General features: G+C 39.7%; 1 protein-coding gene across 6 annotated transcripts in view; it reads left to right on the top strand.

Moving 5' to 3' along the window:
- BMPER (BMP binding endothelial regulator) overlaps window positions 1–15,605 on the top strand; it is a 154,026-nt gene that overhangs the window by 24,667 nt on the left and 113,754 nt on the right. For 5 of the 6 annotated variants that reach the window (XM_064443925.1, XM_064443924.1, XM_064443923.1 and 2 more), the window contains exons 3-6: window positions 966–1,065; window positions 12,416–12,498; window positions 14,028–14,118; window positions 14,896–14,978. In XM_064443925.1, the coding sequence (XP_064299995.1) occupies window positions 966–1,065; window positions 12,416–12,498; window positions 14,028–14,118; window positions 14,896–14,978 (357 nt within the window). The remainder of the gene's footprint in view (window positions 1–965; window positions 1,066–12,415; window positions 12,499–14,027; window positions 14,119–14,895; window positions 14,979–15,605) is intronic. The other variant, XM_064443929.1, reaches the window with a different exon arrangement.

The following is a 15,605-nucleotide window of genomic DNA, read 5'->3' on the forward strand; positions in this document are numbered from 1 at the left end:
CTCTAATTAAGTCATAAGATTGGGTGAGGTGGGCGCTTGCATCTAGTAAATGGCCACCTGTGTCACTTAATGAACTGAGCTACTAATTATAGGTGGAGGTCACTTCAGAGGGCTACTTTCACTCAGGAATTTAAAGTAGCAAAATTTTACTGAAAGAAACCCCCAAAGTATTTGTTTTCTGCCTTCATTTAAAGGCAGGGGTAACCAGAAGGGCTGACACCAGAGGGGCAAGCCAGGCTATAAATGGAATATTTCTCCTGCCTGCTGTCACACATCTTCTATTGACATTCCTTAATGTGGTCAACGTGCTCTTTGGCTTTGACTATCGCTGGCTTTTTGCCATAGAAAGATGACGCTGTAATGTATAGTGATTCTGCCTGCTTGTGTTGTTTCATTGATTTTCAGCATTTTAGGGAGAAAGATGAATTACATTAATCTCTTTTCTAGCGTAGTATATAGTAGGCTCTTTCGAAGACCCTCCGGGTAGCAAGGTAATACCACCGGCTAAAAATGATTTTCAGCAGTGACAGAAAATTTTGTTGCCTCTGAGGTTGCCACCTTTTCCTCAGCCATCTGTCCTTTTGTCACTGTAAGAAATGATTCCTGAGTTGTGCAGCACCTCAAGACCCTGAGGATATTTTAACAAGCACATCATGTAGCTAGTTGTTCATTTAAATAAAGTGAATTTCTTCAATGGGGCATGTTTTCTGTACTATGATGGGTGGCGGTTATGAATTACTGTCTAAGTGGAGTTTAAACACCATTTACTTGAGTTCCTGGATAATTCAGAGACTGTCTTCTACTGCGTTCTTTCAAGGGCAGAAAGGTGTTTTGAATCACAAGCACATCTCCTGAAGTGAAAGGGCAAGGTGCTAGCCTCATGTTTTATTTTCTGAGTTGCAAGGAACTGAGCCCTGGATTTAGTTCCCCTGCAACAGCTTTTGTAATTTATTTTTTTTTTCCAGAATAAGGAAGTGACATGCAAGAGAGAGAAGTGTCCGATGCTCTCCAAAGACTGTGCCCTCGTAATTAAGCAGAGAGGAGCTTGCTGTGAGCGTTGCAAAGGTGCGGTTCCTTTCCTGTTGTTTCCCTCTTTTTAGAATGTTATCAGTTCACATTTACGTTGCCAGAGACAGGACAAAATTGGGAGCTTCTCAGCTGGGACTTGGCTGCCACCAGAGGCTCGAAAAGGGCAGTAACCACAATTAAAAACAATGTGTTTCCAAAGCTGGTGGAGATGCACAAATTCACATATTCCTCCTGTAATTATTAGTTCTTGCACGGCAACAACCCTTTAGGAATGCATCTTTATTGTACTTCATTGGTATGTTGTTAGTCTTTTGAGAGATGTCTCCTGTTCTAACTTTGCCTATCAGAAATATTTGAGGTCAAAAATCATTCTGCTAGTAGTGACCGGTCAATAGGAATTCCTTAAACTTTTTGTGTGCTTGAACAGAATAGGAGTAATGCTTCTGAGTAACAAAGAACTGAGTAATTATCCGTGACTATTTTTATTTCTCCCTAAACTAGAATCAAACCAACCAAATTATATTCATTTTACTAAATATTTCCTGATTCAAATAATAATTTTGTAGACTTTTTTAAAAGCCAAAATGGGCATCAAGCTGAACACTGTACATTTGTTTCTTGACCAACAGTGTATCCTCCAAGTTCTTTAGAACAACCTAATTATCAAATAGAAAAAATCAATAAATGAACTGTGTAAGAATGCATGGCATGTAACTACCATGCTTATCCTCATGAAAAACATGCAAGTAGATGAAGTTGAAAACTAATCTTTTTTTATATCAACGCAGTAAGTAATATACCCTAAAACACTAATTTTGCTGAGGGACTGCTGACGTAATCATTGACGTGGAGAATGTCGGATTCAGACAGCTTTACTTTTCTTTAGTTTTTTTCTGGTGTTTAATTCCCCAGTGGTGATAGAGTGGCTTTGGGAGGGTGATAGGGTAGGATAAATTGTTGGGAAATGCAAGCGTTTATTGCCTTCCCAGAGGAAATACAAATGCAGGAAAGCAGATTACACTGCAATTCAGATGGAAGAGACATATAATGGATATGTGTTTTTCCTGGATGGTTGCAGAGGTTTGTTAGCTGCTGTGCTCATGATTTGCTTCTGTGGTGCGACTTAGGAATAGGTTTGGCAAGCTCCAGTTCGAGGATTTGTCTAAAAGTCTGACACTTAAAAGAACAGGAAGTGAAGTAGGGGGAAAAAAAAAAAAAAGCATTACTGAAAGTGTAAGAACTTTTAGTCACAAGTTTTATATAAATTAAATGTAATTTATTTGTTTTGTGAAATTGTGTCTAGTGTCAGCTTTATAGCAAAAGATTCCTAAACATTGGTTTGGTTAAGCTGGAGGTTGATTCTCTGTTTTGATGAAGGATGCGTGGTTGGTCAGTTGCATGTAAATTTTGTACACATACATATGCGTAGGTGCACGTATGCATACAAAATGATTCTACACTGAAGAATATTAACGTTTCAAAGTTGAGGATACCAATATTAGTGTGTATGGGCTATTATCATGAGGTGGAAACTTTAATTCAGACTCTTTGTAAGATATTCTGTTTATCCTGAATTGGGGTGAGTTCTTATAGAACATTATTAATAGCCTTGAGCCTAGATCTGCAGATTGGTATGCCTGGCATCTCTAACAGGAAAATCAATAGAAACTGTTCAAAAATAGAATTAGGAGGCATGTGGATAATTGCAATATAAGGGGGCAGAAGAGTGATGCCTCACAAAAATGCTAGTTATTTGAATTTATCATAAGCATATGGGTAGAGAGATCCAACTGATGTTGTCTTCCTGCATTTCTAATAGGCATCCAACAAGATCCCTCACCAAAAACTACTACAGAAACTAAGCAGTTTGTAGAGAAACTCATCAATGAATAAGTAACAGGTGGTGACGATGAATAGTTATTTTCGTGGTGGAAAAATGTTACCAGAAGATTCTTGGAAAGATTTCAACTTGTCAACAATCTCAATAATGATCTAGAAAAAGGGTGAAGCGGGACACAAAGTTTGCTGCTGCTGACCTAACCTCTTTAGTGTAGCAAAGGAGGAGGGCTGCCTGTGAGGATTTGCAGAAGGTTCTTGGGACATTGAACAACTGATGACAAAATGGCCAAGGAGGCTAATGTAGGTGAGGATAAATGGGTGCACACAGGACAAAACAGTCCTAACTCTACAAATACAATGCTGGGCTCTGAGCTGACAATTACCTATTAACAACTGTTTCTCAGTATTATAAATAACACTTCTGTAGCAGGATCAGCTCAACCCTCAGTAGCTCTCCAATGGGAAAACCGAATTTTGGCTAGAAGGACATTTGTTCTCATTCAAGATGGCAGTTCCTATACACTTAAGATGCAAGAAGAGCTTTAAATTTCAGAATTTAAAAAATTTGAGGGCTTAATTCTCCAAGTAAATGCAAAATTTCTGAATAAGTTTTTCTGCTCGTCCTTAAAAGTAAAGCTAACTATGCACCTGTATAACTACAGCAGTCCTGACGTGACGGATTGTCACCAGGTTGTTCTGGTGCCATGGGAGGAGGCTGACGGAGCCACCTCTACTCCCAAGGAAGCTGCTTGTTCTTCTGCTACTCTGAACGCTGCTGAAGCTCCTGCTCTGTTCTGTGCAAAACCCAGACTGAGTGTCCCGTAGGGAGTATTTGGGAAATCAAGGGTGCAAACACCAGCCTGGCTATGTAGTACTTCAGCTACTCCCTTTGGTGTCCCAGCAGCTCCCCGGCCCTCCCCATCCGGCAGCTCAGCTGCAGCCAGGACTTGGCCCTGCAGCACTTACTCACAGTCACTATTTTGTCAAACTGCCAGAGTGCCTACAGGGAATGCAAGCAGAAAAAGGGAAACAGGGATTTTAAATATATTTTTTTTTAACTGGTTGCATTTCATCTAAACCTCAACAAAATGTTATGAAGAAAAGACATCAGAACCTGATGGCTTTTTCCTTGGATTTGTTCCCAAATCCTAAAAAAACTTAATCAGGCCTTATGGGCTATTGCCAGCTCTCTTTGATAGCTTCACTTCTTCCTACCTTGTGAAGAAATGAATGAATGAATGAATGGATTCTGTCATTTGAGTACAACGTCAGGAGGATAACATCAAGACCAAAGGGTATGTTTCCAAAATTGGCTTGTGTAGGAAGGAAACCACCCCTCATGACTCATTTGTGACATTGCTGCCAGGATATTTTATTCTGTTATGAGGAGTGCATGAGGACCGGGTATGTAGGCCCAGTGTCTCTGATAGCAAAGTAGTAGTCTGAAACAAAGAAATGCTATATGCCTGCAATGGTGCATCCAGCTGAACTCCTGTGTTTAGAGCTTTGCATACAGGAGGAATTGAACTGTTGGTAGAGAATTTTTCCTGCAAATTGACATGTGCTGAGCATAACTCCCTTGCTTCCATTTGGATATTTGTACGCTACTTACATAACTTATAACATTTTTTTTTTCCTTTTTCCTAATAAATAAAAAAGTAAGAAACAGCTGCAAATATAGCTTTTGTAATCAGAAAATTCATTTAGGTGGAAACATGCTTTCCCTAACATATTCAGAGATTTGGCTTTATTTAAGATTTTAATCCTCCAGACTAGCAATGTGTTTTAACACTATTCTTAATTTTAGGCTCATAGGACTTTGCATAGTAAAGTCAATGGGGCAAGGTGCTCTATTGCTGTGTGTTTCTGCAAAGTTTGGAAGAGAGAAATGTAGGCCCATGACGTATGGCTCCCTGCTGCAAGGAGAATGCAAACAGCTGGGTATAATAGTGAAAACTTTCAATGAGATTATTCTTCTGACAGATACTTACTGTAGTGTATAAAACATATTATATACATCTAGCATGCTATTAATTTTGAAAATATTAAAAAATTAAGCCCTCTTATTACTTTAGCATAGGATAAATAGGCCACTTTTCATTTCTCATTTTATTTAATATGCTTAATGAAAATATATGAGATCACTGAGATTATAGAAACAGATTTGGTACTATTTTCTTATTTAGTTGTGTGGAAACCTGTCACTTGGATATAGAGCTCTTTACACCTCCAATAATAAGTGATTTGGTCTCTGAAGAAATGGTATTACTGGCTCAGGGCTGCATAAAATTAGCATTTCTAGAACTGTGTACCATACTCTGCTCATTTACCGTAAGAATTTTTTTTATTTTTCTATGGATGTGCAAAGACAAAATTGGTGTGTATTTGTTACAACAGATATGATTTTTTGTTCTGAAGTTTCCTTCACTTTGCATGTGTGATTTTGCCTTTTCTACCCTTATTAACTTCTGAGAGTTACTGTGGGTTTTTTTGTTGTGTTGTGTTGTTTTTTTTTTTAATTAATTAATCATCTTAGAGGTTCACATGCTGTGCTCTATTGATCTGGAGTCTACCAGAGAATGGAATGACAGCCCAGGCAACAGCAGCGCTAGTTCCCCTGAATATTGAATATCTGAAGATATCATAGTTAATTGTGTATTTCTTGGAAACTATATCAAATATTATGGTTGAGGAATGCAGCCAATTTCAACTGTTGGGGCTGGCTTGCAAAGGATGTTAGAGGAAGGTTATGAGTTTATCAGTGTTCTGGCTACTCTACTAATGCCATGCAGGAGTTATACATACATTCGGCACTTTGTTCGCCTGTGGGAGACCCCTAGTATGGGATACCAGTTTGGTGCCCTGCTATAAGACTGACCAGGGGAGACTTTGTGTGAGGCCCTGATGGGGCATTATCACTTGCAGCCCATCCTCACATGCTCCAAGGCAAGCTTTCAGTGACAAGGATGCAGTCTAGTACATGGACGGAAGGGGATAGGCTGGGAAGATAATTACATATTTTCCTACTAAAATCTTTTTCACCTTCATCTGAATAATCTATTCCTGACATCTGTCAGAGATTGGCTATGGAAAGAGATGGTTTGGGGACATCCTTTGATGTCACCTTTCTGTTACATCATCCTGTCATGACACCCTTGACGCAATCAAGCCTTAACTTATCTCTTGGCCTTTCTCACTGTCTCTCAGTCTCTTGGTAGCGTGCTCCAGCTCTGAACAGGCAGGCCTGTTTCTTGATGCTGGAGGTACAGGTTTGTCTCAATGTTCATTCAATTTCTAGCTTTGTGTTTCAAGTAAAGCAGGGATTTTGAAGAAGTGACATGTAGCTGCTGAGGACAGTATTATCCAGTATCATCATGGTGCCAGCTTTGATTACTGCTGGTTATGCCTAAGAAAAGGTCTCTATCTCTCCATCCTTCCTTTGAGTTAGCTCTTTCTACAAAGGCCTTTGCACATATATTTCATATCCCTTGAATATCTGCTGCATAATATTATGTTCAGTAGAGCCTCAAATTTCAGATTTTCTTATTATGTTGGTTAATATAATTTTCCATTTATAGAAGAAGCTTTTCATGAACTGTCTTGTCATGTTGTCATAAATAATTTTGCAGTCAAACGTCAGTTACCCAGGCTTTTACAATCACAGAGGAGTTGTTCGGGATGCTTGTATTAGAAAATAGCATGAAACCTTCATGGTGGCATGTGGATGTACTTGTACCTTGTGTGTGGACATTGTGTCCAGTGCAGCAAAGTGAAAGGATGCTGAAGACCAGGATGAAGGCTTCACACAACATTCACATGTAACATTTCTGTGGAACAACATGATAAGCATCTTAGGATGGTTACTACTGGAATAAGAATTTATTTTACTGTTTGACTTTGAAGTTGTAAGCTGTACTGCTCGTGGGTGATTTTACTGGTGTGAGGAATCTGGGTATAAATAGCAAGTAACCGTGTCACCAAGCAACATCGTTCATGACACCCCTTGTCATGAAGTCAGTTCTCCAGCTGCCTGGCTGAGCAAGCACATCAAGTATCAGCTTGAGATTCAACGGCAGCTCTAACTGTATGGCATTTTTGATCATGAAGGTCTTGTGGACCCTGCAGAGTGATTTTTTTTCCCCCTATATATATATTTGTGAAACACAAGACATTTAGGAAGGTGAAATTCAGGTCCAGTGGGATGCAGGGGGCAATAGCAGCACTGGGAGGAGTTCATGTTTTTGTTTCTGCTGCTATTTGCTCAGCGAATATGAGCTGCTTTGCATCATGTGGCTGTGAACTGTGCAGTCCTGGCACAGCTCACGCCCGTGGCCACTTTGTTCTGCTCTGTTGTATGCCCTTTGCGTGGCCCCTGTGCCTTGCATCCCTTGGGTACTGTAATTGCGATGGGTCAGCTACAAATAGGTTTGATTGTACTCGGTTACAGAGGAAAGAGTTGGATTTTCACTGTTTAAAGTAAGACTTAATAAGCATGGGAGATTTTGTGTATATTTTCATGCTTCTGTGTTGACAAATGAAGACCAGGGTTACCCAACAGGAAGTTTAGTTTTCTAGTAGCTGTCAATGGCTTTAACATTAAGACATGTGAAAAATATATCTTATAATAGATGTACGTGTGTTCACAGTTTTCTTATTTTGGCCAACAGATTTCATACCAGGGAAATACTGCAGAATGTACAAGTTATTGGAGTTTTTTTGGTTTTTGGTTTGGGTTCCTTTCTTTTTTTTTTTTTTTTTTTTTTGGCTATAACTGGTATTTAGTGTTAGCATGCCTGGATACCTCCCTGAGGATTAATTTATCAAACACTAAATAAAACATGTCTTCTGACTGTTTTCTTTTTCCTAATGTTTATTTTCCATGCCAATAGAGAGGTTACTTTTTAAAATAGAAAGTGGAGGGAAAGCAAGAAAAAGACTTAATAGGAGAAGAAAGATGCTGAAAAATGAGGGATGGGGAGCCAGTCTATTGTGCACCAATCTATCACTTTCTCTTGGGACAATACGGAAATGAGTTGTCTATAAAATTCTCATTAGCCTAAAATAAGCAAAAATCTCCTCTGGAATCTTATTAGGCAATGTCAAATTGAGTAATAAAGGCTTGTTTTTAATGAACTCATGAGGACACTGGTTAAGCTTTAGCACTACTATACTCTCACAGTCAGTTTCCCTATCTTCATGATACTGGTCTGTGCTGGCCTGCCTGGGGAGGAAAAAAAGGGGTCATTTAACAATGTTACTGGATTTGGAAAGACAAATGGCTTCCTGATTGTCAACTTGTCCACATGCCAATAACAAAATCTGCTATAATTTGCCTCTCTTGTTATTCCAGTCCAATTCCATGTGAGGATTCTTGTTTTGGAATTAAATTGCTCTCTTTCAAATAAAACCAGCTAAAGGTTGGTTTATTATGTTCAAAAATAAGATGCTCAAGTAAGGCATGCACAACATTGAAACAAAGTAGCTAAATTAGTAAATTAGAAGTAATTTAACAACTGTTTTATTGTCCTTTTTTGTGCAGGAATGACTCAAGTCTAGAGGATCATTTTGCCTTTATGAGGTGACTAGAAGGTAATTAGCAGTTTCCACTGCATATACAACAACTGACCAACTTCAAAGTATTCAGTGGTTCGGTTTGATTCAGATAAGCAACTTTAAGCTTGCATGTTTATCCAGGGCTTATCTGAACTATTTGGGCTGAAGTAGGTAATAGAAACAAAACCTACAACTAAAAGAAAGTTAATATTTTACATTAATAAAACACCAGCTATTCTTAAAGAAAGAAGCAGGAAAGACCAACAAATTAGGACATACTCCTTGACTGATATGAATCACCTTACCTCCATTACAATCGATATAAACACTGACATGTAACTTCCTTCCGTATGTGGAATCCTAAAGGTTTTCCTTATGGGGTATATGTCATGGGATCAAATTTACCTATTAATGTCGAATCTGTTACTTTTCATGTACTACTGAGAACACTCTCAGGCTTTTCGGGTTCCCCTCTTGAAAACCTCCTATTTAGCCCTTTCTTTCAAAGTTTTAGGTACGTATTCAGGCAGAAGTAAGTGGATGGCGTCAAAATGATTGTGCTAAGCTCTGACCTTTCTTGATTTATTCTTTTCTCCTGCTTTCCCTTTCAAATATGGGATGGAGACAGTAAGTTAATATACTAATATTTCCAAAAGGAATTAAAATGTCTTTTAGGAACTTGAAGTATATTCTGCCACACTTGGTTGTAGAAATTGGCATCAGGGACTTTGCTGATGCCTTTGGACATGAACTATTCAGTGACCGCTGCTTTCCAAGCTATGTATGATGGACCTTTAACCATGGATGAGTTAGAATGGCTCAGCTGAGTTGGCGTGGAAGGCAGGTGGGTTTCAACTCAGCTGAATTTAGGTGAGGCTCATAAATTTCCATGCTATGAATAGGTGGGCTAGGGAAGCCTGGGTGTATGTTTGCAGGAGTCAGCTGAGAGATTTGTACACTGAAAGTGAGGTTCAGAAGAACTAGCTGCTACGTAAGCTTTGTTTCCTTTGGCTTTTGAAGAGTGAGTGGTGGGAGTAGCTCTGGGGCGTACAAAGGGCAGAGTGTCAGGGCACACCTCTGGTCATGGACAGGTTAATATCTCACCCGGAGATTGTAAAGCACTTCCTTTCTTGCCTTGTCTTCAGTTTGCCTGACCTTCAGCCTTCCCCCAGCTCTTGCCAAGCCTGCCTGTGTTACTGGCTAACTCTCCCCTTCCTCTGTGTTGTTTTCTGCAACTGAGCATCTGATGAAATCCAGCTCCCACTGTGCCTCGCGTTGGTGTCTGCCCAATGCCTCTCTGACGCCCTTATTCAAGATGCTGGCCTACGCCAAAGCTCAGGAGCAGTCTTAGTATCTCTGATGCTTCTGCAGACTTTTCCATCCTGGCCTCCATTTCTACACTTCCTGTTTGCTGCCTGCAAGCTCTCTCTGCCATAGTGACTTCTGGTGTGCTGTCCCCCAGTGCTGCCAGCACCATGGGTCAGTGACAGAAGTGGCTCACAGGCAGGTGGAGTTTGGCTCCCCCCTTGCTGCTTTCCACAGGGACAGAAGCTGGTGCTGCAGGGAGAAGATTTTGTAGCATAGTTTGGATATGCACTTCAAGCTAGAGCAGTGGTGACTGCACGGATGCACCACCTTCATGCTTTCTCAACCTGCCTAATCCTTGGACTGAAAATTTCAGTTTAATATGCACGTATGTACATGCAGATTAGCTCAGGGTCATTAGCTTTCTTACAGAGAAAACATTTTAAATTAAAGAACATAATTAGTGAGAAAATATGCAAGGTATTCTGCAATTGTTAGTTTCCAACCTGACCCTTGATTCTGCACAGTTTTGAAGACACCAGACCCATCAGGTAGAACACACACACACGGATATTTAACAACACAGCTTGGTCCATCTTGAGTGTCCAGCATTTGTGTAAACCCTTTCTCAGACTGGGACCAGTATGGCTTGGACTTCTGCAACTTGAGGATACTAAAATGTGTTGAACAGCCTCTGCTATTCCTCAGGGTTTCCAGTGGGCTGTAAGTGAGACTGTACTACAAGATTAGCTTGGTGTTTTTTGGAATGGGACTTCAAAATACGTAAGAGGAATATAGGGCTTCACATTCCTCTTTTGATGTGTTGGCCTGTGTCTATGACAGCTCAGACAGAACTTTATTAATATGCTGAAAAACCTGAACACTTCTTTATTATTCAAAATCACTTTGCAGGGGCTTTGCTACTCAAAAAAAAAAAAAAAAAGAGATTCAGATTTATACTTTGTACCTTTCAGTATTTGTCAAAGATTACATTATTACAGCCAGCTCTTAGACTGCTGATCAACTCTTTTGAAAAAGTACCTGTTTCAGCTTAGATAAGTGAAATGGCCACAGCATCTGCAGAATTCTCCTGTGTTGCTCTGTACTTAGCCTAGAAAAATGACTGAGTTCTGCAAATCCTGAAATAAAAGTCTTCTGTTGTTTAAGATCTTAACTGGAGGCAGTTAACACATTTGTAAATGATCTCTGTATATCATGTTTTCTTTAAATTTGGAGTTGAATACAAGATGATTCTGTAGGTATTGGAAGTTCCTCCGCAGTTTGGAGCTGTGACCCTCAAGTTTTCTTATACAATGGGCTCAAAGATTTACTGGTATAGGGCTGATAACTTACATTTATTTTCAGAAGGCATACAATGTAGCTCAAAGCAGTTCAGGACAGTGCACCCTGCACAGCAGAGAATGCCTTAGAGTAGCTACTGAGGTAGGGTGTGGAAAGAGAATGGTGCCGTGGGAATTGTTTGACTGATTGTAGTTTTGTGCTTGGTGACTCTATGTATATTTCTGTGTTTCAAAGTCTCTGGCAGGACTCCTGTTGGTTTCATGGGTTCTTTGATCAAGCCTATTTTGAATAAAATAGACTAGGAAAAACCCTCAAAGCAGTAAATGGAAAGATGGGCATTTCTCTGCAGAAAATGCGGTATGTGTTTCTTTTAAAAAAAATTTTTCAGAAACACTTTGGCTCTCTGAAAAATTAATTTTTAATTAAAACAATTTGCATTAAAATATTAACTCTTTTAAAACAAATATTTTATTTCCACTTAATAAGACTTTTCTTGTTTTGATTTTCTGGTGAGATATTTTATTCTTTTCTTTGTGTTCCTTTTTGGTTTTCCCTTTTGCAAAATAGCAGAAAACAGTGAAAAAGTGGGTAGGAAACTAGTAGGAACATGTAATTAAAAAATGAGAAAATTAATGAGTTTTTTTTTTCCCCAAACAGCTCAATGAAACTTCATTTTGCACAAAAAAAATGCTTGCTGTTCCTGTGCATGGACAAACCAACCTATTCTTTGTTAACAAAGTTGTCATATAATGGACAAAGACACATAAAGCCAAACCCCATGGGACTCCAAAATATCCCCACTCAGAGATTCACCACCCACACAGAAGAGCCTGATGGCTTTTATTGTGTGTCGATGTTGATCCCTTCTCTCATGAAAGCAAAAAAAGTATAAAGAAGGGGTCGCTTGGCTGATGCCAGTGCATCCATGCTGAGCTGTGCTGGCTGACGAGCTCTCCCTGGGGTTTTGGTTAATGGATGAGGATAGCATGGCCAGGATGAACATTTCCAGATCTTGTCTTACCCTCTCTCCTCCCTTTCCCTTCTCCAGTACATGGGTGGCTGAGCAGCTCCTGAATGGGTAGCAGAATGGCCACCGACATCCATTTTTAGGTAAATTGTTGCTGATTTTGATTTGTCTTGAAAGGTCATAGTTTATAAGGAGTTTGGCCAGTCATACACCAGGAGCAGACATCTGAGGCAGAGGTTGCTTCCAGCCCTCCAAGGGCACGATCCCTCTTGTCAGTCCCAGTTGTCAGCTCTACCCCTTCTGTTAACCGAAGGGAGCGGATGGGTCACATTCAGGATGCTGCTCTGTGATCCTCATCAGCAGCCTCCCACAGGATGACTGCATTCAGCCTAACTGACCTGCTTCTGTCTCTTCCTCTAGATTGTAGTTTTGGAGGAAATACGTACAACAGCTCTATGAAATGGCACCTCCCTAGCAATCCCTGTGTTACATACCAGTGCCAGGTAAGGATCTCATCAGCACTGTGATAATTGAGTTGTAAGCTTTTCCCATGAAATTCTGAAACTTTTCTATCCAATCCAAATAACCTGAAATATTTTATACCCAAAGGACAATACGGATTTTGCATTTAGGGTCGTTTAAATCCACTCAGATGTGGCCAGATATAACCAAACATTCAGAAGGATAGGTTTTATATGACTTGAGTACCTCAATGTTGCTGAAGGAGAGGTATGCCGCCCTGCCATTTCCTGCTGTCTTGACCTTTAAATAAGTCCTCATTTTTCAGCATGCTAAGCCTTTTCTGAGATACAAATTATTATTTTAGTAATTGGACACTTTTGTGTGTATATGTCCATGGATTTTGCCTGGGATGTTCTTTAAAAGAAACCCACAGCCAAACCCACTTTTTCTGGGCTCCTGTGCTGTTCACACAGTGGTATTTTTTGTAGATTACCTGTATGCAACCATAATATTTGCAAGATTGTCCATTTTCAGGCACAAAACAAGTAACTATGTAGGTAATTTTAGCTTCTGTCTGTGAATAGATCTGCAATTTTTGCTGATGATTTTATCTGGTTTTAATAACAACACTCAGGCACCTACTAAGAATTGTAACTGTTGGAAAGAGGAGAGACGAATGAGTATGAAGAGCTTCTACAAATAGGAGAAAAGGCTTTCAAGATTTTTCTCTTTTTCTGTGACACTTCTCTATGAAACCCACCCATGTTTTTAAAGACAAGTGCACTGAGAAGAATGAAGTTGGAGCAGCAGTATTCTATATCCTTGCACTTCATGAACAGATACTCATAGCTTGGATTTAGATACCCTGATCTCTACTAGCTACATGAAATGAGCAATTCTTTATTGCCTGTTACAGTGTCTAAATGCAAAACTGAGTGATTCTGTTTACCCTAGACTCACGCATTTAAAAAAACAGGTTTCCCTTGCCTCCAAGTGCAAAGTTGCAAGCAGCAAAAAAGGCAGCAGCCTTTTGTGCACAGGTCCTCACACCCAGATTTGTTCAGGGGGACTCTTGACTTCTTGAACAAGTACTACAGGAAATGTTAATTTACTAATACTTATCAGGGGAATCATCAAAGATAAGCGTCTCCCCTCTACAGAACAAGATGCTTTAATCTGCTTTCTAAGTCTTGTTTTCCTCCAAAGGGAGAAGGACGAGAATGTCTTGTGTCTGGCCTGTCTTCACCAGAGCTGCATGCCAGATTACTGAGGCTAAGGATTCCTGATAAAGCAGGATTCCTCTTCCTTAAGAAGGTGCTTGATTTCTTACCTGATGCATTTTAAGGCAAATCCTGTGTCTGGAGTCAGGGAGACTCAAGTGGATCTTTTGACGGTAGAGTAACCTGAATGCTGATACCAGGCAACAGGTACAGAAAGAAAAGTGGTTTTGAAATCCAGTGTTCTGCCGCATGCGCCCTGCTTTAATTGTACCACTAGTAACTGTGGATTTTTGCATGTTAAAGCAACCACAACGCTATCAATGAACATGTCTGATCTGCTTCTTTTTCAGGAAGGAGTGATAGTAGAGTCGGAGGTACAGTGTGTTGTTCATTGCAAAAACCCTTCCAAACTCACGGGAATGTGTTGTCCTGTGTGTCCAGGTGAGTTTTCATAGGAAGATGCTGTTCCACACATGCAACTGTATTTCTCATGGTATCTAGCGTTATGTGGGAGGTTCCCTCTAACTTCTCTGTTGTACTTGACGAGTTACTAAAATGTGGACCAGTGGCTCGCAATGCACTAAATGACACAAGAGCATGCTTAGTATTTTTCAGTAGAGGACATGCAGACAGGAGGATGCATAGGCAATAGCTGCGTATGCATTTATGCTGTTCTTCAGAGCATCTGTCAGCTGGGTTTGCCTGGCTGATGACTGGGATTTTGTTAGGAGAGGAAGTATAAAAGTAATCCTAAAAGAGGAGACTCGCTTTTTGAAGAGAAGTGGGAGTGGGTTGCCTTTGTGAAGCATGGTGGCAGATTAACCTGTTTTTTTCTAAGCTAATTTAATTTTGACAGAGATTTTGTCAGTAAGCACAGCTTCAGTTGTGATATAATGGGTTTATTATGTTCTAATTTGTTATAATTTCTTCTAACATCTAATATTACTACATCTTGGAAAAGTGTTTCAAAGCCACTTTTAATGGAAGATCTGACTTAGCCTTAACTTCATTGGTGCAAATTTATCTGCTGTAGAAGGATGTTTTCTTTCCCCTCAAAGATATTTGGGGCTTCTCAAGGCCTTTGTAAAGGCTTCCGAAGTGATTTGTATCAGAGAGGATGGTACGATTTACTTTTCATATTGTCCTATGGTGGGATATGTTATAGGGAAAAGGCAGTGTGCTATCCTGAGCTGAATTTATTCAAATGCTGTTTTCCAGGTTGTATATTTGAAGGGAGACATTACAATGAGGGAGAAGAATTTAGGCCTGAAGGAAATAAATGTACGAAGTGCTCTTGCATTGTAAGTATTTGCCTTTTGGCATTGTATCTCCCTGTATGAACTTCAAAAGGCAAATTATTATTGCCATAACAAAGCATAAAATATAAGGAATTCAACACTATTATGCATTCTTCTCTTGGAGTTCAAGTTTCTATTGAAGATTTTACTGCACTAATACATTATATCACTCATATTCTCTGTTTATTTTCTTTTCTGTGACCTCAAACTGTGTGCAGATACAACAGGATATTTGGGAGAAGTTCGATGTGTTAAATTAGTGATTATTTTTTTTTTCTTGATGGGATCATGCAGGAGGAGACAGAAAGCTTTTGGGGTTTCATCTATTGATCAGCATTCATTAGAGGTTTCCTTAAACTGATCTTTCCCAAGGATTCCTCTCAGCTGTACGTGGCAAGGGCCTTTGCTCTGAATTACTGAGTGAAAGGATGAGGGTAGCCTCCTTAGGCTGTCCCAGGTGGATTATGGCTTGACGCTTAATGAAAAGGTCATATCCTGGATTTTATCCTTCACTAGCAACAATATAGAGAGGAAGTAATAATTGCATCCTTTGGGTAATGAGCACAGGCTTCTCTTTCACTTCCATTAGGTTAAAAGATAATGCTATATGAGTTGGGGCAGATAACTTTG

Source organism: Phalacrocorax carbo, chromosome 2 (genome assembly GCF_963921805.1).
Source record: "Phalacrocorax carbo chromosome 2, bPhaCar2.1, whole genome shotgun sequence".
Classification (NCBI taxonomy): Eukaryota; Metazoa; Chordata; class Aves; order Suliformes; family Phalacrocoracidae; genus Phalacrocorax; species Phalacrocorax carbo.